The 23,335-nt window shown below is 44.1% G+C and overlaps 1 protein-coding gene across 1 annotated transcript in view; it reads right to left on the bottom strand.

Moving 5' to 3' along the window:
* Frem3 (FRAS1 related extracellular matrix 3) overlaps window positions 1-22,506 on the bottom strand; it is a 70,517-nt gene extending 48,011 nt beyond the window's left edge. The window contains 16 exon segments of the mRNA XM_051205864.1: window positions 15,230-15,319; window positions 17,644-17,905; window positions 17,908-17,933; window positions 17,936-18,243; window positions 18,245-18,357; window positions 18,359-18,529; window positions 18,531-20,023; window positions 20,026-20,889; window positions 20,892-20,942; window positions 20,945-21,361; window positions 21,364-21,590; window positions 21,592-21,687; window positions 21,689-21,786; window positions 21,788-22,141; window positions 22,143-22,368; window positions 22,370-22,506. Of these exon segments, the coding sequence (XP_051061821.1) occupies window positions 15,230-15,319; window positions 17,644-17,905; window positions 17,908-17,933; window positions 17,936-18,243; window positions 18,245-18,357; window positions 18,359-18,529; window positions 18,531-20,023; window positions 20,026-20,889; window positions 20,892-20,942; window positions 20,945-21,361; window positions 21,364-21,590; window positions 21,592-21,687; window positions 21,689-21,786; window positions 21,788-22,141; window positions 22,143-22,368; window positions 22,370-22,506 (4,933 nt within the window).
* Between the last annotated feature and the right edge of the window lie 829 nt (window positions 22,507-23,335).

Below are 23,335 nucleotides of genomic sequence, written 5' to 3' on the forward strand. Positions count from 1 at the left end.
GATTGTGTCCTTTATGTGGGTAAACTAAACAATATGTGCATTCCATCTCAAAAAGTTGCTAAAGTGCCATGTGCTTTTTGTTTTTCACTTTGCTAATGTATACTGTTAGTGAGGCCTATCCTGAAGTCCAAAGCCACCTACAGATTCAGTGTAGTTAGTATCAAAATTCCACTGTTGGTTATTGAGGAGATAGAAAAGAAATCCTTAACTTCATGTGGAACCACAAAAGAATCCAAATAACCAAATAACCAAGCAATCTAGAAAAATTCAGTTGAGATTCATACAAGGTCCCTCACAGAAGGGGAAAGGAACAAGATCTCCTGAATATATTGGGAATGCGGGGCTAGTAAGTGGAGACAGAGCTAGGAGAAAGAGAAGGGGAGGAGCAGAGAGAATGTGGGACTAGGAAGATTGAATTGGGGAGGAATAGAAAAGAAAGAGAGGAGAGATACCATAAAAGAGGGAGCCATTATAGGTTTGAAGAGAAAATTGATTCTAGAGAAATGTCCAGAGACCTACAAGGATGACCCCAACTAACAATCTGAGCAACAGTGGAAAGGCCACCATAAATGCCCTTCCCTGATAATGAGATTGATGACTAACTTATCCACCATCATAGAGCCCTCATGTAGTAGCTGATGGAAACAGAAGCAGACACCCACAGCTAGACACTGAGTCGAACTGGAATCCAGATACAGAGAGGGAGGACAAGACCAAGCCACAGAAACCCACAGAGACAGCTGACCTGAACAAGGAGATGCTAACAGGCCCCCAGACTGATAGCTGGGAATCCAGCATGGGACTGACTCAGACCCCCTGAACATGGGCCTCAGTTAGAAGACCTGGGCAGTCTAAGGGACCTCTGACAGTGGAACCAGGATGTATTCTTGGTGCACAAAAAGATTTTGGGGGCACAACCCCCATGGAGGGATACTCCCTTAACCTAGAGGCAGGAGGGCCTAGTCCCTACTCCAAATGACTTGACAGATTTTGTTGATTCCTCCTGGAAGGCATCACCCTCCCTGTGGAATGGGGGGAGGGGATGGGATGAGAGGGAGGGAGAGAGAGGCAACTGGGATCAATATGTAAAATAAGAAAAAATAATAAAAATATACTACAAAGTTGTAGAAAATAAAACAGAATAATACTAACATAGAAATTGATATAAAGAGTCCACTAATAAGTCTGTATCTTTATAGACAACCATTACAGTCAGAGGGAATGAGTGAATTCTGGAGTTCTATTGTACAGTAGGTGACTGCAGCTAGTGACAGCACAGCCCATATTTTGGGAGAGGATTTAAAACTTTCTCACAACAAAGAAATAATGAATAGTCAGGTCTGAACTGGAGTACAGGTTCTGTTAGGTATTTTCTTTTCTTCTGTAGGTTGACATCAACCATACTTTAAACTTCAAACACTTAAATCAAACAAGTGCTTTTCTTATCAAGAAACAAAAACTTGAGCTATGTGTGGGGGCACACTCCTTTAACCCTAGTACTGGGGCAGCAGAGACAGGCAGATCTCTGAGTTTGAGGACAGTCTGGTCTACAGACCAAGTTTAAGGGCAGCCAGAGAAATCCTGTATTAAACAAAACAAAACAAAACAAAAATCCTCAAATCAAAACATATCTGGGAATTCTGAAGCAGGAGGCTGCCTTGAGTTTGAAGCCAGCTTGTATTGTATTGAGAAATGAATAAAATAATACAGCCAAATCTCAGCAGGAATGTAAAATTTAAACAAAACTCTGCAAGTGGTACAGCAATGATGAGTATAATGAATGCATCTTAGAAGTTTAAAGTGACTAGAGTTCTATGCAGGTGGTGTAGGTTTTTAGATTCTTTGACAATTTCATGCATATACATACTGAGTGTGTGGTGGTTTGGATGGCCCCATAGGCTCATAGATTTGAATGCCTGGTCATTATGGAGTGGTGTTACTTGAGAGGGATAAGGGGGCATAGCCTTGTTGGAGGAAATGTGTCACTGGGGGTGGGGTTTGGGATCTCAGAAGCCAAAGCAGGTTCCAGTATCACTCTTCCTGCTGCCTGCCTATCCAGACGTAGAACTTTCAACTCCTCCTCTAGCACCATGTCTGCCTGCATGTCTCCATGCTTCTCGCCATGCTGATAATGAACTAAACCTCTGAACCTGTAAGCCAGCTCCAATGTGGAGCCTAGGTACTGTACCATGGGATTCTTCACAATCCCCTAGACAGTGAATGGATAACAGAATATGTATACACATAAAATGGGATATTATTCAGTCAAACAGTGACGTGTTTGTTGATAAAAGCTACAAGATGGATAAACCTAGAAGACGGTATGCTAAGAAGAGTGAGTCAGACAGAAAAGAACAAATGTCATATTAATCTACTTGTCTATGATTTATGCATTGAAAAATTACTGAAACAAGAAAATTTATGTTGCATATTCTTCATGGTGCCTCATGTCCTTAGCAACTACCACACTTGGAAGGCTGGGGCAGAAGGATTGATCAGAGGTTCAAAGCCTCGAAGTAGCCTTGAACTACAGAGTAAGACTCTGTTTAAAAAACAACAACAGCACCAGTAAAAGTAAAATATTAAAAGTTATTGAATTGTATATTTTATTGTTTAAATATAATTTATTTGCATTTATGTATAATAGTGTTTTGCCTGCATTATGTCTGTGAGGGTGTCTGATACCCTGGAATAACAGTTATAGACAGTTGTGAGCAGCCATGTGGGTACTGGGAACTGAACTTGAGTCCCTTGGAAGAGCAGCCAGTGCTCTTAATCACCAAGCCATTTCTCCAGCCCCAAATTGTATATATTAAATGAACAAATTGGTGGTTTGGATGAAAATTGCCCACATAGTCTCATATATTTGAGTACTTTGTCTACAGTTGATTGAACTGTTTGGGAAGGATTAGGAGGTGTGGCCTTGTTGGAGGAGGTGTGTCTCTGGATGTGGGCTTTGAGGTTTCAAAAGTCCACGCTGTTCTCAGTTGGCTCTCTTTCTCTCAGCCTCACAGCTGTTGTATCAACATGCAAGCTCTGCATCAGTATAATGTGGACCTGCCTTCTGCCTCACTCCCTTCCATGATAGTCATGAACTCTCTCCCTCGGGAACTGCAAGCCCAATGAACTCTTCTATAACCAGCCTCCATCCTGGTGTCTTAGCACAGCAATAGAAAAATAAATAAGACAAATTGTATGAGTTGTATCTCAATAAAGCTGTTAACAAAGAAATCTATGGTAAACTTACTAACAAAATACCAGAGACTGACTAATGAAGGTATTGTGGAATGTCTATAAGGTCTGTGAGTTGTTCTTTCTACAGCTACACAGACGATGACAGGCAGTAATTCTGTCATTGGTTACTTACATGTATATGGAACTGGGATACTATTATATTTTACGTGTAAGTTATTGTGCCGTATAGTTTTATGTCAACTTGACACAAGCTAAAGTCATTTGAGAGGGGGGAACATCATTAAAGAAAATGCCTCCATAAGATCCAGCTGTAATGCATTTTCTTAGTGATTGATGGGGGAGGGACCAGACCATTGAGGGTGGAGTCCTGGGTCCTATAAGAAAGTAGGCTGAGCAAGCCACGAGGAGCAAGCCAGTAAGCAATGCCCCTCCATGGCCTCTGCATCAGCTCCTGCCTCCAGGTTTCTGTCCTGCTTGAGTTCCTGGCCTTACTGCTTTTGATGTTGAACTGTTATATGGATCTGTGAGTGAAATAAACCCTTTCCTCTTCAAATTGCTTTCGGACATGGCATTTCATCATAGTAATAGTAACCCTAACTAAGACAGTAAAAATAACTATGACTTTATTTGGGTTCACCCCGCCTCTGAATTCTATGGGATGATATGTTTGAATTTATTCTATGGAACCTCTGCTCTGGGGGAAGCTCCTTTGCTTTTGTTTTCTTTGATTTATCGACATGAAGAATTTTGGCAATGGAGAATTTAACATTTGGCAACAGTTGTATATTAAATCAAACAATCACAGAAAATGGGAAGTCTCTGGCAATGTTTCCTTCAAATCATCACTGTCTTAAAAAGTCCAATTTCCTATCCTATAGTTCCTTGCCAGTTGGCACATTTTCCACTTTCCCTTCATCAGAGGAAGCAGAGACCACAGACCATCAATCTGCTGGAACTTCCTTGGCTGAGTAATGCACTGGACTGCTCTGAGCTCCACGGCATCCAGCTGTGACACCGCCAGCTTGGTGAAGTGCCTGCTCCTTGTGGCTGGGTGTCTCCTCCAATTATTAGACAGAGGAACTTTGGTCCTGAGAGCGCACTGTATGAATGAGACATCTTACCTAGGCAGTCTCTGAGGGAATTCAGTTTCTCTCTTTAGCGGGATTTAGTGTTTGGTGGAGTTTATTTTTATGAAGCAGGGTCTCCCTGAATTACCTAGCCAAGCCCAGAACTCTTGATCATAAGTGGCAATCTGATTTGTCCCCCTGAGTAGTTGGAGCCTACCACTGCATCTACCATGCTAACAGTATTCTTAGCTTTTAAACAAAACATCACAAATGATTCTGTTTTAGAGACTATCACTTCTATAATGAATATTCTTTCCTAAGCACATTAGTAGTCAAATATTAAAAAGTGGTTTATCATGTAATGTTGAGTCTAATTTAATAATTTAGTCTGTATTTTTAAAATTTTAGTGTAATTTTTACTGATTCTTAGGACATTTAACATCAAGCACTGTAGTGAGATATCTACTCTACCTGCACTTGTTGCACTGACCACGACCATTGGGGCATGGGGACAGGTGTGGGCGTGACCTGTGGGGACCAGCTTGCTCTTTTACTTCCTGGTCAGAGACAGAGTTCATCTGGAGGCATCCTTGGGAAGGGAAACTGTGGCGGTCATCTGTTTCTGGTGTAAGTGATTTCTCCCCAAATAAATATCCATCAGCCGATAGTTTCCCAGATTCTTATTTATGGCGTTTTATCTGGTGTCTGCATCCCAATCCCACTCAATTCCCAGTCCTTCCATGTCTGCCCTCCACCCTTGTAGCCTTCCCCCCAAAAATAAAAGAAAAATAAAAACTCACTTTGCTCCTCTGTCTTGCCATCTTCTTCCTAACATGTTTATTTGTTCATCGTGATAGTATTGGGAGCTGCGGTGTTTTGTCCAAACAGCTTGGTTTGCAAATATTCATTGTGTATCATTTCACTGTTGGTCGGGTTCGAGGGCTCTGGCTTCTGCTACACCATCAACACTCGACCTCCATGGAACTCCTTTTGGATATCCCATTGTTTCCTGTCCTGCAGCTCTGGTTCCTCAGGGCTGGTTCTTCACGCGCTCCAGCAGCTCATAGATAGGTTAGATGATTGAGTGGCCCAATCCAAAACCCTGGGCAGTAGCTTAGTTGGTCAGTCCCAGCTGCTGGGACCCTTAGGCAGGGGGAAGGGCTGGCTCTCTCTGGTGCCCACACATATATCATCGAGGTCAGCCCTGCTGTACCCTCACGGGCACTGTCTCACTTCAGCCAGCAAGGGGCAGGGTCACCTTCCCAGAATGCAGTGGCCAGCCAGGGAAGGACCCTCGCCCACACCACTGGGGCCAGCTCTCTTGCTGTAGTGGCCATTGGGGGGGCAGAGCCAGCTCTCCCAGGGCCAGTAAGGGTGCAGATCCAGCTCAGCACAGACATCAGCCGGGGCCTCGGGTGACAACAAAGACCTCTCACGTCAGGCTGTTCCTCACAGCCCTTGTTTCTCCAGTTCTGCCTCTCTCCACAGCACATGAGCTGCTCTGATTCTGTCTCTCCCCTGACGTTTCTCCACCACATATTTGGTCACCGTAGCGGTGCCCCTTGAGAGGTCCACCTGCCCACCCATCTCATCTGGCAGGCACAGGCAGGTGGACTTGAGATAAAATTTCATGTAGGTCAGGCTGGCCTCAAATTCACCATGTAGTTGAGGACGACCTTAAACTTCTGATCCTTTTTCTTCCACCTCCCAAGCACTGGGGTTATAGGCCTGTGGCACCACACCTAGTTTGTTTGGTGTTGAGGGCTGAACCAGGGTCTCATGCATACTAGACAACCCTCTACCAACTGAGCTATATCCAAGGGTTTATTTTTCCAAAACCAGTTTGCACAATGCAAAACAAGGCCCAAGCAGGATCTGGCTCTCTCTGCCCCAAGAACTGAATTCAGCCTGTCAGTCTTCATGGCAAGTGACTTCACCCACAGGCCTGATTCTGAGACTTTTCTAATCCTTCCACATTTGTGCCTAAAATGTTTGTGCACTAATCACAGCAATGCCAACCATCTCAGTCAGTGCCTTTGACATCTGCGAGTTATTGATATCTACATCATGATGGTGTTGTGGGGAGCTGCCCGTGAGGCAGCAGCTTAATGAGTGCTGAGCCTGACTTTGACAAGGAGGTGTTGATCTCAAAGACACAGGAATGTGCTCACTAGCCATTCCAAGTGAATTAAACATTTTAGAAGAGCTGTATGCATGTCCATGCTCAAATGTTAACATATACCTGTATACATACATGCTTGCATTTGTTTGAATTATTTACCTAGCACTTACAATCCCTACATGGAATTTAGGGCTTAGTCTCATTGCAGTGCTTTGTTTTAAACATATCCTTGAGGTGATTATTATTACTATCATCAGCATTACCATCATTATTGAGACAGGGTGTCCGGCTTCTAACTCATGACTTAACTCATGAACTTCCACTTAAAATTTAACAAAAGCTTAAAAAAGGGTTTTAAAAACAAAAGAACAGAGATAAGCAAGGTTTCTTGGTAACAGTATTTTTCTCGGTTGGACTCTGATTTGCGAGAGACAAGCAGATATTCGCGCAGCTCCTTTAAGAAAAGATTCCTGACTCAGCATAAGCGGCAAAAAACCTCATGGCTTTAAAAAAGCATTGCTAACAATTTATTGGTGTGCATGAGAGATGGCAATGGCAGTGACCACATCTCCAAGCCGGCATCGTGCCTGCTGGACAGCAGCGTTGACCAGGGCAGTGACCATAGCTTGTGTTGGGTCTGTGTCACCACGTTTGACCCTGAAGTGACTTGGGAGTTTGCTTTATAATGCAAATTGAGAACAGCTTTGACTTTTTCAAGAAATAAGCTCTTTGCCCAAGGAGTAATATGCTCCTCCATTGACGTGTACTGTAGCCAGGGAAAGCAAGAGATTCACAATAATCATGTCCCCCTAAAACAGTAGGTGTTGTTTACTAATAAAAAATGTTAAAGGAAGCTAGTTTATTTGTTTTGGAGTTTAAGGAAAATTATTTTAGCATTTAAAAGAAAAACTCCAGGGCAGGCAAGCTGTAAATCCCAGGCTGAAGAAGAGAATTAAAAAACTAAACAAGCCATTTTCTTTGTGCACAGAGGCCAGACACTGCTTGGTGCCAGGTAGCCACATGACAGGAGAGGGGTTTTATAGAGAGAAAAGTAGAGCAGTACAAAGTACCCGGGCCATGCTTGGGTTCTGATCAGCACCCAAAGAGAAGACAGAAGAGAAGACCGGGACAGTTATAATTCCTGACTTAGGAGTCACCACTCAGGCAAGCACCATGGGCTCAACTCCCAGGTGTGCTGGAGTGGGATTCTGGGAAGGATAATGTATCTTCCCATAAGGACTGATTATTCCTTCTGCCTCTTCCCCATGGCTTAAGGTGACACTGCCTTCCTGAGGTCCTTAGCTAGGTTGCTGATCCCGTCCACCTGGAACACGGGGACTTCATCTCACCTACAGAGATTCTGTTTCCTTGACTGGAAGAAGGCATCCCCTAACAGGCAAGAAAATCTTGTGTAATATTTCTCTTTCTTTGAAAATGGTTCTCTCTCATTAACCATTTGTTATAGTATGTTGATTTTCTTGCAGCATGATTTTCTTAGCTTCCTAGATATTCATCCTGGCTTTTTGTTTTGTTTGTTTGAAATTGATACTTGAGAAATTAATTCTAGTGACAAAATGGGTGCATGTCTTGCTTTATAAAGATACAGGTGGTGACAAAGGTAAGTTTGATTCTTTCTTGTTGAAGAACACATTACTCTGATTCTTCCTAGCTTGAGCTTCTGAGCCCATTGTATTATTAAAGGGCTATTTCTAAAGCATGCATGGCCATAATAATGTGCTTAGTTATATTAATCAATGCTACTGAACCAACTCAGCTGTAGTTCACTCATGCATTCTCTTTTTAAAACAAAAATTGCTTTTTCTTAATAATAGGAGTGGCCTCTGTAAAGCATTTACACAAGAAAATCTAAAGAAGTAAAAAATCAGTAAAAGAATTTATGATCCACTATTGCTATTATAAGCTACTTTTTATTACACACACACACACACAGTAGAAATTTTCCTCTGCTTCAACACACAGAGACACCACACACACACACACACACACACACACACACACAAACACACACCCTACTTCCCTGCACACACACACAAAACAATGTCCCTTTCCTCTCCATACTCTAATGCCACACTCATACACAGACACACATCATACACATATATACTCTTCCCCACACACATAGGTACAACCTTCTCATATACACACAGAAACACCTCTCACAAACACATCCATATACTACACCCTTATTCCTCCCTCTCACTGCTCCTACACCACACACACACACACACACACACACACACACACACATGCCACAAACCCTAAGCCCCCTCTCCAGAGATACACACACACACACACACACACACACACACACACACACAGAGAGAAACACATATGTGATGTACACAGAGAGACACGTGCCCATGTAATTTTCTTTGTGTCATTGCACACAGTTTTCTACTTGGCCACCTTTATTTAATGACATTTGTGACCCTCTTTCCACATTCATAAATGTAGATTTGTTACAACATCAAGGGTACATGGGAGGTTTTACTTCTAGTCTTATTACAGCCATGCTTCCCTTGATTTGACAAGGAGCTATAGAGGCATATGAAATGTTTATCTCACCACTGTGTTACCCCCAAGGTGCTTATGATTTCAAATATTTTTCAAATATTATTTTAATTGAAATAGAAGTATAGCACTTTTCTCCTTCCATTTCCTTCCTCCAGTCTTTTGTGGCTACCTTCTCTTGAACCTCTCCCATGCTTCCCCCAAGTTGACAGCCTATTTCTATTTGATTATTATTGTTACACCACACACACACACACACACACACACACACACACACACACACACACACACACACACACACACACCATGAGTATATTGACCTAGGGAGAGAAATATAAATGAATGTGCCTAACAGTTGTTCTGACATAGTTCAGAATTTGAGAAATCTGAAGTGTATTCTCTGTTCTATTGATAGCTTTCTTAGCAATCTTGAATATAATGAAGCTTAGCTCAATATTAAAAAGAAGACTGAGAGCCAGGTGGTGGTGATGCCTTTAATCCCAGCACTCAGAAGGCAGAGGGAGGCAGATCTCTGTGAGTTCCAGGCAAGCAGAGAGAGAGAGAGAGAGAGAGAGAGAGAGAGAGAGAGAGAGAGAGAGAGAGAGAGAGAGAGAGACAGACAGAGAGAGACAGAGAGAGGGAGGGAGGGAGGGAGAGAGAGAGAGAGAGAGAGAGAGAGAGAGAGAGAGAGAGAGAGAGAGAGAGAGTTAGTTCCAGGACAGGCTCCAAAGCTACAGAGAAATCCTGTTTTGAAAAACAAACTAGCTTGCTTAGCTAGTATAAAGCCTTGTGGAGGCCTTGTGGTGGTTGGGATGGGAACGGCTCCCACAGGTTCATAGACCTGAATGCTTGGTTGTAAGGAGTAAGGGTTTTCCCCCACCATCAGTCTGGTTCCACTGCGGCACCAGCCCCAATTAACACACCGAGACTCTGTATTTGATATAATGCTGTTGGCCAGGTACTAGTTTCTTATCGGCTAGTTCTGTCTTAAGTATTAACCCATTTCTGTTAATCTAAGTATTTCCACGTGGTTTCATCTTACCAGGGAATGGAGCCGGTGTCTGGTCTCCCCAGTCTTTCCATGCTGACTCCTCCCTACTACTTCCTTGAATCCCCCTAGTCTCCTAGTCTCCTATCTTGCTTTCCTATTGGCCAACAGTGCTTTATTCATTAACCAGTATGAGAAACATATTTACAGAATGACATCTCCCATCACTTGGCCACCAGAGAGTGGTACTATTTGAAAGGACTAGGAGGTGTGGCCTTGTTGGAGGAAGTGTGTCACTGGGGGTGGGCTTTGAGGTTTCAAAAGCCCATGTCAAGCCCAGGTCTTTCTTCCTGTTGCCAGCAGATCTAGATGTAGAACACTTAGCTACTTCTCCAGCCATGTCTGTCTGTGTGCCATCATGCTCCTCACCATGATGATCATGAACTAAACCTCTGACCCATGAGCCACCCTGGTTAAATGCTTTCTCTTATAAGAGTTGCTGTGGTCTTGGCGTCTCTTCATGGCAATAGATGGGCCTTAAGTTCAGTTTTCAGAATCAAATAAACAAAAATACCCTCTCCCCACATCTTGGGACTAGAGAGATGGCTCAGAGGTTAAGAGCACTTGGTGTTTAAGTACCTGGGTTAGGTTCCAAGCACCTGCATTGGGCAGCATTCAAACATCTGTATGTCCAGTTTCCAGGGAGCTGACTCCCTCTTCCTGTCTCTTTGGGTACCTGTATGCATGTAGTGCACATATATGCAGTAAGCACACACATATACACATAAATAAATCATTAATTAAAAAGAGCAGACTGAGAGTTTGTTCTGAAACAGTATGACTTCAAGTTCTTTAAACTAGAAGCCATTGGGACACACAAATTAGTCTTATTATCAAGTTTGCTGGCTAAACACTACACAAGTACCATTATATTTATAACTGTATGAGAGGTCCATTTATATTCAGTGAGCAACTGATATATGCTGTACAGGCATGGAAACCAGGATGCTTGACCGGTAAGATCAAGTGGAGTTTATTAGGAGAAAATAACTTACATAGGAAGCAAGGGACTATCATTTTGCTCCAGTCCCAAGGATGCAGACCCTGCCACCCTGATGCTCTGTGCAATCTGAAGGGGCTTGTGAGTCTCAATTCAATCCTTTTAAATGGTCCATCTGCACCTGTGACTGTGTGTGTGTGTGTGTGTGTGTGTGTGTGTGTGTGTGAATAGCTCACTATAACACTGGGCCTCCCACTCTGTTTTGATGTCTGTTGCATCACTGAGCTGTAACAGAGCAAAAGGAAAAGACACAGCTGATTGTAAAATCAAGAAGTAGACATGTAAGGTGGCCAGCTCCGCAGGAGTTCTGAAGCCCAGACCAGGGCATCGGTACTTCCTCTTCCTCCTGGGCCTGCTTTTAACAGATATGACAAGGCCCGTAGAGGGACAGAGGTGAGGATCTGAGTATTGCACACAGTGGCCAATTAAACAGTCTGCTGTGGCTTGACTGATCACATATAATCAAGTCATCTAATTACCGATTTTGAGGACTAAATTGTTAAGCTTATGTTTCAGTTAGAGGAAGAAAAATACAAACTTTGATCTCTGCACAAATAATTGTAAAGACAGGAATGACTCCTGGACCTCAGTCATGCTTCTAAGCGCCTTACATGGTTTGATTCCCTTCATACTTGTAGCCAGCGAAATATGTTCCTACATCTGTCTACATCTCAACCTGTGAGTAGAGTATACCACACCGCAAATGGGGGCTTTGCGATGTGATCACATGATGGCTGCTGAGATGGGGTGTGGTTCTAGATCAAACGCAAAGGCCCATGTCAGGGAGTAGGTGGCAGGAGGCCACTTCAGGCCGTGCAGATGGAAAAGTGGGCAACTTCTGGAGGCTGGGACAAGTGAAAAGTTTGTGTTCCCCTCTGGATCTCCACAAGGGAATTCCACCTTGACAAAACTTTGACTCTGGATTGCCAGAACCTTTTTATATCTAACTACCAGGACAGATGGGTAACAGGGTGTGTTATTGAAGCCACTGCACTTATGATTAGTTCCACAGCTCATGCGATGACAATCAATAATTCCCAAAGCATGGGTCCTCAGAGATATTTCACACATATGGAATTGAGCTAAGACTTGAAAGCAGATGTCCTAGCAGATACCTAACTTTAATGGTATCAACCTTATGATTTTCATAAAATTATAACAAATGACTAATGCACATTACTGCAGGTAGGACATCACTCCTCTGAGGGGATTGAATACTAGTATTTCTGTATCATCACCATCATCACCACCACCACCATCATCATGGCCACCACCATCATCATCATCCTGGAGCCAGGCAGGCAAGGAGTTAGATATGAGAGAAACAATGCAACTGCAGCAGGATCTTAGATCTTGGTAGCAGCAGTGGCTAGGTAGCTCTGAAGCTGCAGTGAAGTTGTTCTGTTAGACAGAAACCCAGCTACCAGCTGCCACCCTTGTACACTAGTGAAGAGTCTACATCTAACTATACTATCACTCACACTCATTTTTAACCCTTGCTTTTTTGTGGACTGTTCTAGAGGATCATGGGAAGTAACCCTAAAAGGGAGATCTGGTCTACTGTACTTCATGAATGTGCCACTCATCTCAAAACTCATTATGAAACATTCTTGAAAACTCAGTGCAAAATGCAGTGGTCTGCTTCCCCTTTGGGGCAGGCTACTCTTTGGAATGCTTACTTTGCTGTGCTTTGCTAAAGAAACTGCTGAACCAGTCTGTGTCTCTCATCAAATTCTTTCCTTCAAGAAGTGGAGAACCAGGAGACTTATCCCAGACTCCACAGCCCTCCTCCCTCAGTGTAATGGTTGAGTGTATCAGTAGACACTCACCAACCCAAACTGCTGAGATGGCAGGATGCAACGCCTTCTACTGGTTGTGTGCTGGCAAACAACATTATTAACAATTCAGATTGCAATTTTTAAGAATTAGTTCTTTATTTTTATTTTATGTCCATTGGTGTTTTGCGTGCGTGTCTGTGTTAAGGTGTTGGGTCCCCTGAAACTGGAGTCATAGACAATTGTAAACTGCCATGTTGGTGCTGGGAATTGAACCCTGGTCCTCTGGATGAGCATTCAGTGTTCATAACTGTGAGCCATCACTCCAGCTCCTGGAACTTTTTTTACAGTGGGAATTCTAAAATCTTTTTATTATGTATTTATGTTGATGTATATGTGTCAGCGTGCGTGTGTAATGAGGGGAGAGAAGTGTGGCTTCCCTGAAGCTGGAGCTGCAGGCAGTTGTGAGCTGCCTGCTGTGAGTGGTGGGAACTGGACTCGGGTCCTCTGCAAGACTGATACATGTTTTAACCACTGAGCCCCTCCTCTAGCTCAAAGTGGAAATATTTTAAAGGGGAAAAAAGATTAAATTGGTGCCTGTGGAGAAATAGACTAATTTCCTTGAAACTATTAAATAATCAGTGTATAAAAGGAACCCTATCGGCCGTTAGAATCACTGTAGACATAGACCTGAGCCATGTGCTTGGTATCCAGCAGGTAACAGGACAATCTATTGAAAATAAAAAAGGCACATAAACATGAAATTGGCTTATGGCTAGTAGCTGTTTTAAGTTCCACCTGTGCCAAGCTGTTTTAGTGTTAACACTTGATTGCTCTTGTTTTGTTCGTCCGGGAAAGGGACCTTTGAGCCTGTTCTCCATCCTTTTTGCTGATGCTTTCAATGAGAATTCATTCCACAGCATTACTTCATTAACAGGGGGAAACACACACACACACACACACACACACACCACAAAACAACAACAAAAACCAAAACCAACCAACCAAGCTCCATCATAGAATTGTCTTGCATTTAGTGCTGCCTACAAACCATAGTGCCAGAATCAGAGGTCATCTCCTTTTCAGAGCAGAAGGGAAAATGTTGGCTACACAATGTCCATGTAGCTGGCAGTGGTGGTACACACCTTCAATCCAAGCACGTTGGAGGCAAGGGGATCTCTGTGAGTTTGAAGCCAGCCTGGTCTACAGAGTGAGTTCCAGGAAAGCCAAGGCTACACAGAGAAACCCTGTCTCGAAAAACCAAAAACCAAACCAAACCAAACAAAAAATCCCCCAAATACAATGTCCACATGCTACATTTCTTTATGAACATGTTTAAAATCATACATTCATCTTTTTAACAACTGCAATTCTTGAGGACTTGGAAAAAGCAAGAAAGACTTGTATCCAAGTTTAGGCATGAAGATGGAGGAGGAGGGACCAGTGAGCCCAAAGCATGGTGGCTTTAGAGATTGGTTGTGCCAAATGCTTTCTGTATGATCTCAACTATTTGAGTTAGATATGAAGACCATTGTCTTTTTATCAATGGGAGGTCAAATGAGAATGGGCCAAAAGACCTTGCCTGAGGCTGCCAGGGTCAAGTTTCCCCTCCTGCTTCTCATACAGAACAACTTTGCAGTAAATTGGTCCTTGCCTGATGATACATGATTCCGGCAGGGGACAGTTGTTACTTGCTGGGAGGGACTAATGATTTCTACTGAGAGAAGATATTGAGTGGTAAGCAGCACCTGGCCATAATTTCCACTCTTATCCAGCTGCACCTTGAAACAGTCTTTCTTCTCAACACATGATTACCCTGTCCCTTGCTGTGCACATTAAATGTCTCCTGTCAACCGATTCCTGCTTGTGCCTTTGAAGGTACTGAGGATAGACTCAGGAGCAGCAGGAACAGGCAGCTTCTATGTCAGTAAATCCATTCTCTCCCCCATCTAAGAACATCAAAATCCCAGCGATTACGCTCCCCCAATCCAAGGAAATTTAAGATTATACTGGGGGAGGGTGTGGAGCTGTCTACCCTATGCAAAATGTATGCTGAACCATTGCACACCATCAGTCCCCAAGAAGAATAACTCTGTTAGGAAGACATAAACCTCACTCTGTAGCTGAAAATGCTGATCAAGTCTAAAGGGATAGTTTCTACGTGGTGTCAGTATGATAGACACCATTACCTCAGTTCTCAGGATCTCCTAAAGGTGTTAGGATTCCATTATTAGAATCATATGTCAGAAATTCATTTACTGCATTCCTATCACATTCATCAAAACCTTGGTTGTTTTTTCCTCTTAAAAACTGGTTTGCCACTCAGCCCTTCAGAAGCACTGAGCATAGGACCACAGAAAAGAAGATCTCATCTACTGGTAGGGTGTGTGACATTACTGGTTGTGATGACAGGGGAATGGTAGACATTGTGTGCAGTTGTGTACTGATGCTTGCTCACCATGGTGCACTCTAGGGCTTTACTGCACTTACCATTGGCTTCAACAGAGAAGTAGAAGGTGTCCTCCGTTGCACTGCTGCCCTTGCTCAGGATGTAGTGGACCCGCATCTCATCAATGTCAGCTTTAACCAGAGCAAACAGCCACACTAAGTCACATTTGTACAGCAGGAGAGGGGTGTTGGCAACTTCAGTGTTTTATACAGTGTGGAAAAGGTAACACAGTTTTAAATACAGGTGGAATGTCAAATTTTTAAATTTAAATTTATTTATTTAAAGTGTGTGTGCACATGAGTGTGTCTTTGTGCTATGGTATATAAATGGAGGTCCCAGGACCACTTGCAGGTGTCTGTTTTCTCTTCCCACCATATGTGTTCCAAGGATTGAAGTCAGGTCATCACCACTACCTACTGAGCCATCTTGCTGATCAACATATCTGGTTGTTTTTGTTTGTTTGTTTGATTTTTTAAAATAACTTTTTATTTATTTTACAAACCAACCACACTTTTCTCTCCCTCCTTTTCCCCTGTTCCTTGCCCTCACCTCTCTTCCATCTGCTGCCCCTCCCCCATCCATTCCTCCCCTGTCTCCATTCAGAAAAGGTAAGGCCTCCCATGGGCATCAACAAAGCATGGCATATCAAGTTGAGGCAGGACCAAGTTCCTTCACCCTGCATCTTAGCTGAGTGAGGCACCCACCATAGGGAATAGGTTCTAAAACGGCAACTCGTGAACCAGGGACAGGTCTGGCCTCACTGCTTGGGGACCCACAAACAGAACAAGCTGCACAAATGTCACCCACATGCAGAGGGTCTAAGTCTGTCCTGTGCTGGCTCCTTAGCTGTCAGTCTAGAGTCTATGAGCTCACATAAGCTCAGTCAGCTGTCTCTGTCAGTTTCCCCATCATGATCTTGACCTCCTGCCCTTTGTTCATATAATTCCTCCTCCCTCTCTTCAACTGGAATCCCAGAACTCAGCTTGGCTGTGGATCTCTATGCATCTGGTTCCATAAGTTACTGGATGAAGGGTAGTTACCAATTAGGGTAGTTACCAATCTGATTACAGGGGAAGGTCAGTTGGGGCACCCTCTCCATTATTGCTAGGAGTCTTAGCTGGGGTCATCCTTGTGGATTCCTGGGAGTTTCCTTGGCAGATGAAAGAGTGGATCCCATAGGCACCCAAAATCCAGACCTGTTTGTTACTTTAGAAAGGCAAAAATTAAAGAATATTTTATAGTGCTGTTATGAACATGTGTTCCTGAATATACCAAGCATCCAGGGGACATTCTGGCTTTACATGTTCTATGTATCCTTCCACTTTGTGAAGATCCTGGTCAATATGATTTTAAGTTTCTGTGTGAGCACAGAGCCTGAATGACCGGTACCTGTTAAGTATTTGTCAAAATTAGTTTAAATAACAGTACATATTACATCTGGAGAAAAAGAAAATGAGAATAAAGACTTTGTGTTTTTCTTATTGTTTATAACTCTTGCTTTTAAACAACTTGTTCCTTAGATTTGTGGTTGTGTATTTTGTATTTGTAATTATTAGTATTTAAATGACAGTTTGCATCCCTGTGTAATCTATTTAGACAAATAATCCTTATAGAACTGTATGTGATTTTACCTGGAAAAGCAGGGAACTTCTTCCTAGGTCAGCACTAGTATTAACCTCAAATTTAAAAGAAAAAAAAATAAAATTATAAGATAATTTTTTGTACACTTAGGCTAACTTAGTTCTATGCATTTCTGACAAATAAATTACATCTTTTTCCTATATTGAGATAGGATGTTACACAATGGCCTAGTCTGGCCTAGTATTTGTGTGTTCCAGACTGGCATCAAACTTCAGCCTTCTAAGTCCTGGAATTACAAGAGTGAGCCACCACTTCCACTTTCAGAAATTACTATTGAATAGTACATTAAAATGTGTGATGTAATCATTTATAGCTCAACTATGACAATGATTCTTAGATACTTGGATATGTCCTTTTTTTTTTTTTTTTTTTTTTTTTTAACGGGTTTCATTGTGTAACATTCAGTCCTGGCTGTCTTGAGCTCACTTTGTATACCAGGCTGGCCTCAAACTCACAGAGATCATCCTGCCTCTGCCTCCTGAGTGTTGGAATTAAAAGTGTGCACCATCACTGCCTGGTATGTCATTCTTATACTTGAAATGATATAAAAATGAATATAACATCACTATATTTCAGAAGCCCAAGTGTCGTGTCTATGTTTTGCTGTTGAAGTTGTACTTACAAGGGTCATTACATATGTCTGTGTTTCTGTTAAGTGGCTCTTTTAATGAATGGCTGTAAAAGGACTAATTTCTTAGAAGTAATTTTACATTCCACTATGTTTTTTTGTTTGTTTTTTAATCAAAACTAGAGTCAGAACCATTTTGCAGAGCTCTGAGATCTCTAACCCACTGAGGGAGAGAGACAGAGGTGCCAGAGGAGAATGGGAACATATGGGTGCTCCTGTTCCCAGAGCCAGCAATGACAATGTAGTCATGCTCAGGTCCTCTGGTCACTTTATACTTCAGGAGTCTGTGAGGGCCATCCTGATGGTCTGCTTGTAGATACTTGTTGGTAATGAGGAAATGCAAGTGTCCAGTGCGGAGGAACTTCAAGGCTGAGGCTCCCCTGTTAATGGCAATCTGTGGGAGCCTGTTGCCAAGGGGGCTTATCTGGATCCACATTATCTGAGGTGGTTGTATGTCTCCAGGGCAGTGTCTGAGTGCCATCAGTCACAGTGAAGGAGAAACTGTCATCAGTTGTCTTACTACCATCATGACAGTAGAGAATCAAGTTCCCAGTCAGGTCTTTCTTGGTGAAAGTGGTCACAGGATGGCTACCATTGTACAAAATCTTGCCGTGGATGAGGACCTGGGTGATGGTAAGCATAACAAAATCATCTGGAGTATCCTCATCTTCCACTGTCAACTGAAAGGGAGTGACCTCTATGCTGTCCCCTCTTTGCAGTGCTAGTGTATGGATGGTCACAGTTGGTTTCTTATTGTCCCCATCTGTTCCGAATACCTTGAAGATTGTGTCCACCAGTCACTCTAAGCTCAGAGTGTTCCACCTTTATCTCATCCTTTGAAATATAAACATAAGATATCTTGTTGCCAGCCAGTTGAACCTGAGTAAAAGAAGTCATGGACCTCTCCTCGCTGGTCAGAACTTTCCAAGTAGTCCATGCTAGGAGTTCGTGTAATATTATAGTGAAATTCCTCATCAGAGCTGTGGATATCACTGGTATTAAACAGTTCAGTGGTGTGGGTCACTCTGCCATCTTCTGTCAAGGTGACCCTTTTGCTGACAACCTCAGGGGGGCATGCTGTTTGAGTTGCCACTGATGATATAGAAATAGCGTTCCCTCAGAGGGTTAACTCCATCAGTCACATCAAATTTGAAAAGATCAACAGCATCCGTCTAGCCTGTGTGGGTGTAACAGATGAGGTCTCTGTCAATTTCATCCTGGGTGAAATTCATTTCCACAGTGAGGTTGTTTCTCATGTCCCCTCCTGGTTTCCTCAGTCATTGTAGAAGCCCCTGTTGAGGCTCAGTCAGGAGAACAAAAGTGAGACCCTTGTTATCTGAGTCAAGATCTACAGCTTTTAGCATATGATTTGTCATGATCTCAGAGTGTCCAGTTTCTACTTCCTGCCCATCATTGATGGTCAGCTGAGGGGCCTTATCATCTACCAAAATTACAACAATGGGTACCTTTTTGTGAGTGGTGTGCTTGCCATCACTCAACCAGATCTCAAAGCTGTCCTCTGTGCTCTCTGAGTCATCATGCTCATAGGCAATGGAGGAGGCCTCCTGGATCTCCTACAAGGTGTCTATGACCTGGCTCATCCCCTCTAATACCACAAACTCATGGATGAAAAGTTCAGGCTGTTCATCATTGGTGGGCAAGATGGTCAGAGGGAGGAGGACATTTGTGGAGAAGTTGATGCCATCAGAGCAATAAAAGGAGAATTGATCTGTCTCTGGTTCTACCCCCATGTGGATACTTTGCACGTAATTGATGACCTGACTTGGACATCCATGAAAAAGAAGGCACTGAAGAAGAAGAAGGCAAGCACGAGACACTTCTGAACCAGGAGCTGGTGCTAAGTTTTCCAGGTAGCCAGAGGATGGCTGTACAGTCAGAGTGCAAAGGATTTCATCTTTGGGGGTGTCCACATCTTCAATGTTAAGGTGTTGTGTGGTCAAAAGACTCTTCCCACCTTCATATACGATGAAGGGCTCTCCCACTAAGACCTTGGGAGCCATGTTGTCCACTGGCAGAACTGTCGCTTGTACAAGCACCTTCTCCAGTATGTTGTCCCCCAAGGACCAGTGATAAGAATCTTTGCTGAGGATGAGGCTGAAAGCATCATGTACACTTTGGAAGCCAACTTCACCTCCAGTGTGGACATAGGTGACTACCCCACCAGTGAGGTCCTCCAGGGTGAATTGTTCTGCAAGCAGACCATTCACCAGAATAGAGCCCAATTTAGGCTTGTCCTCTATAATGAAAGATAGCATTAAATCCTTTCTGCTCTTTTTACCATGATTGACACCCATGGTGATCCCTGTAGTGGCATTCTCAAGCACAGTTATGGAAATAGCCAATATTGGAAAGCCAGTCATAGAGACCACAGGACTTCCACCAGCCATGACAGTGATGAGTATACTGATGGGTATATGGTGCACCCCATCAGTTACCTCCAGGTAGAAGATGTCACTGGTAGTCTGGTCTCTACTATGCTGATAAGAGATGTTCCCATTAATAATATCAGTTAGCATGAAAGATTCTCCTGCAACCATGTATTTTTAAAGCACCTCAAGTGTGCATGCTGGGGAACCCAGACTAAAGTGAAGAAAATTTGATCAATATTTGTGTCAGGGTCTGTAACATCAAGTTCACTGTTGGTGAGAATAAAGCTATCTTTTCTGAAGACAGCAAAGCCCCTATTGATAACTTTTGGTGGCTGATTATTCAAAGGCTGCAGGAGTAATGTGAATGTATCTGGCAGACCATTGCCTGCAGCGTCTCCCACCTGGTAGGTGAATTGCACAACCTGAAGAACAATGCCCAGAATCTTCTGTGGGGGTTGATAAGCAATTTTTTGATGAATGACCTGGGCCTGGGTGAGGTGAATAATGGGTCTATTTGGTGAATCACTGAGCACAATTTCTCCAGTCTGGACTTGGTGGTTGCTTTCAGTGTCAGTTGGTGGTGTCAGTAGGGTGTACCACAAGTTCTAGTCATTTGAATTCTGGTCAATATATTGGAGGAATTTCTTCTGGAAGGGAGTGAGCTGGTACCCATGCACAGTCATTTCTAGGGCCGTTCCTGGATACAGCTGAGGGCTCAGCTCATCTACAGGATGGATACTGATGCTGAGGAAGTGCTGGCTGGATAGATTTGGTGGGTCATGGCCATCCTGCACATGGAAAGCCATATGGAATACTGTAGATTGAGGGATGTGTGGTCCAGGATGAGAGAAGAGAAGTCTCCCTTCTGTTATGTCTTCCTGTAGCCACTCAGTCACCACCTTCTCATAAAGCCCCTCCATTTCCACATAGTGCCAGTCACTCTGCAGAAGGGACAAATGGGGTTCAACCTGCCTCAGTAGCATGTTGCTCGAGTGCTGGCTTGAGCTATAGGAATCAGGGGCCAGGTTCCTACTCTTCCTGTTTTTCCTTCCAGATGTTGGTCTTCCAACACAAAGAGAATAGTTGAGCCCTCAAGACAAAGGGGGATATCTAGACCACCTGCCCTTGAGTCACTGAGAGTCCTGTGTTGGTGGTAGACACAGGCACAATGGTAATGGGGAAGAGGAAATCCACTCGATGGTGCCCATCCTCCACTCTGAAGATGACATTGTCACTGTAAGAGTCACTGTCATCATGCTGGTACACTCGCCCTGCACTTAGGTCTACTGGTGTGAAATACTTACACCTTGCAGGTGCCCCAAGCACCACCAGCTGCCCATGCTGCAGACCTCTGACTGTAGCAATTCTTATTTCTTCTGAATTATCTTTATCACTGACCTGGAGGCTTTGGCCATTGGACAGGGGCCTTGCCTGGTCTTCAAAAACCAGAAGTCCTTTATTATAGCTAGTCATCGGAGCCAGGGCATTCATAGACTTCAAGACCACCACAAGGCAAAAGGGTCAGAGATGTCACCATCTCCATCTACTAGCTGTAGTTCCAGCTGGAAAATGCGGTCCCCTCCTGAGCTCCCTGTGGGGGGTCGAAAAGCAATTTTCAGCTCCCACAGTTCCTTCTGAGCGAAGGAGACTGGAAGACCCAGGGGGTCATCTGTGTTCATCACATAGCCCTCCTGACCTTGGTGTCCAGTTGGGACCTCGGGGGCATTGAGAATGTTAAAGACTATCAGGGACTGATTCGCTGTCTTCTGCAGCTAGAGCATCAGGCGTCAGGGCTGTAAGTAGGGACTGGTCAACTATTGCCATCATCAGAGCAGCTAAACTTCTGGATTCTGACTTGAAGCTGAAAGTACTCCTGGGCCAGCACCTTCACTGACCCAGTACCTTGGGGCTCTGGCCCTAGTGGTGTAGCGGTGTGCCGGGTAGCACACCCCAGCCTGGACTAAGGTTTCACAGTGGGCCAGGTGGCCCCTGGAGAGAGGAGTCCCAGCAGCATCCACCAAGTGCCCATACTTGGGGAATGCTCCGCTAGGGTGAGGATGCAAGAGCAGCTTGCACCCACTCCTGGAGTCTATCATTCTCCTGTCAATGGCCTGGCTGCAGCCTTGCACTTTAAACACCTTCAAAGGCCTGTTGCGTGTCACCAGCTCGAGCTTGGAGAAGACCACGTTCACATCCAGAGTGAAAGGCAGCACCAGCGTGGAATTCCCTGAGTCGTAGCGCAGCTACAGCTGCACCCGGGTGCTTGTGGCACTGGGCGAGCCAAAGTGAGTATAACCTGACCTGGTGGGCTCCAAAGTCACAGGGAAAGTGGCAAGGAGAAAGCATGCCTTGGAGCGGCAGGATGTCCAGCACTGTCACCTCACATTGGTCCTCTGGCTGCATTTGAGTCATCAAGTCCAGCGGTGGGGGCCCAAACCGAGCGGCTCTGAGGCACCTGGAGCCAGGGTTGGCAATCAGGATGTGAGGGTTCTGCTGGCCACCACCATCAAGAGCTCCCAAGGAGGTAGAGCTCCAGGTGGGATGCGTTCCCACTCAAATGTACCTGTCTCCTCAGTGAGTGACAAGTCAGAAGTAGGCAAGCAAGAGCCACTACCAGCTGTGGAGACATTATAGGAGGGAGCAGAGAATCCTCAGCCATTGCCCCCATGGAATTCTGGAGTTGAGATACCCAGATGATGCCTGGTTCAAGCTCTCATGTAGGTGCTGGCATGGAGGCAGGGATGCTTTGCCAGAGTGCGGGGAGTCTTGGATCCTGCCAGCTCTAGCGGGGCACTTGAGCTGCAGCAGGCAATAGTTATGGAAGGGCTCTGTCTGTCTTCTGAGTTCCAAGTTTACACTGGTGCCAGTGGCCACCCAGATGTGCCCCAGTGCGCAGAGACCTAGTGAGTGCACAGGTGCTCCCTCTCCACCCCCATTTACCTTGATCTATCAGGGTGCAGTCTCCTACTGGCTTGTCCAGATTCCCTCTTTCCTGGGAGCCACAAAAGGATTTTCTTGCCAAAATTGAGTTTCACTTTGGACATTAAAAATGCTTGTGGGATCGATTTTGCAAAAAGGATTTTCTGCCTGTTTATTCGAGGTAATTCTGCACTTGCACAGCAATTTCTTCTGCTTTTTTTTTTTTTTTTTTTTTGATGAGGGGCGCAGGGTGAGCAGGATGAGGGGTGAGCAGCTTCAGGAAATTGGGGGTTGGGGAAGCAACAGCTTCCATGCTGGCAAATTTGAATAGTCTGTAATCTGTTCTCAGTCTATGGGTTTGAGCAATTGAGTGTCCTGGTCAGCTTGCCCTGGCTTTCTTAGAATGTGGTTTCCATACCTAGACATGGCTGTTTCCTAATGACTCTCTTTGTTGAAAAATATATGGTAGTCAGAGGTAAGGAGGTGGGAGCTGTGGTATCAAAACATCCCACAAACAAATCTCTGTGAATCGATTCACCCAACACTTGGAATCAGGCTTTCAAATGACG

The sequence above is a fragment of the Phodopus roborovskii genome, unplaced genomic scaffold (genome assembly GCF_943737965.1).
Source record: "Phodopus roborovskii unplaced genomic scaffold, PHOROB, whole genome shotgun sequence".
NCBI classification, from domain to species: domain Eukaryota; kingdom Metazoa; phylum Chordata; class Mammalia; order Rodentia; family Cricetidae; genus Phodopus; species Phodopus roborovskii.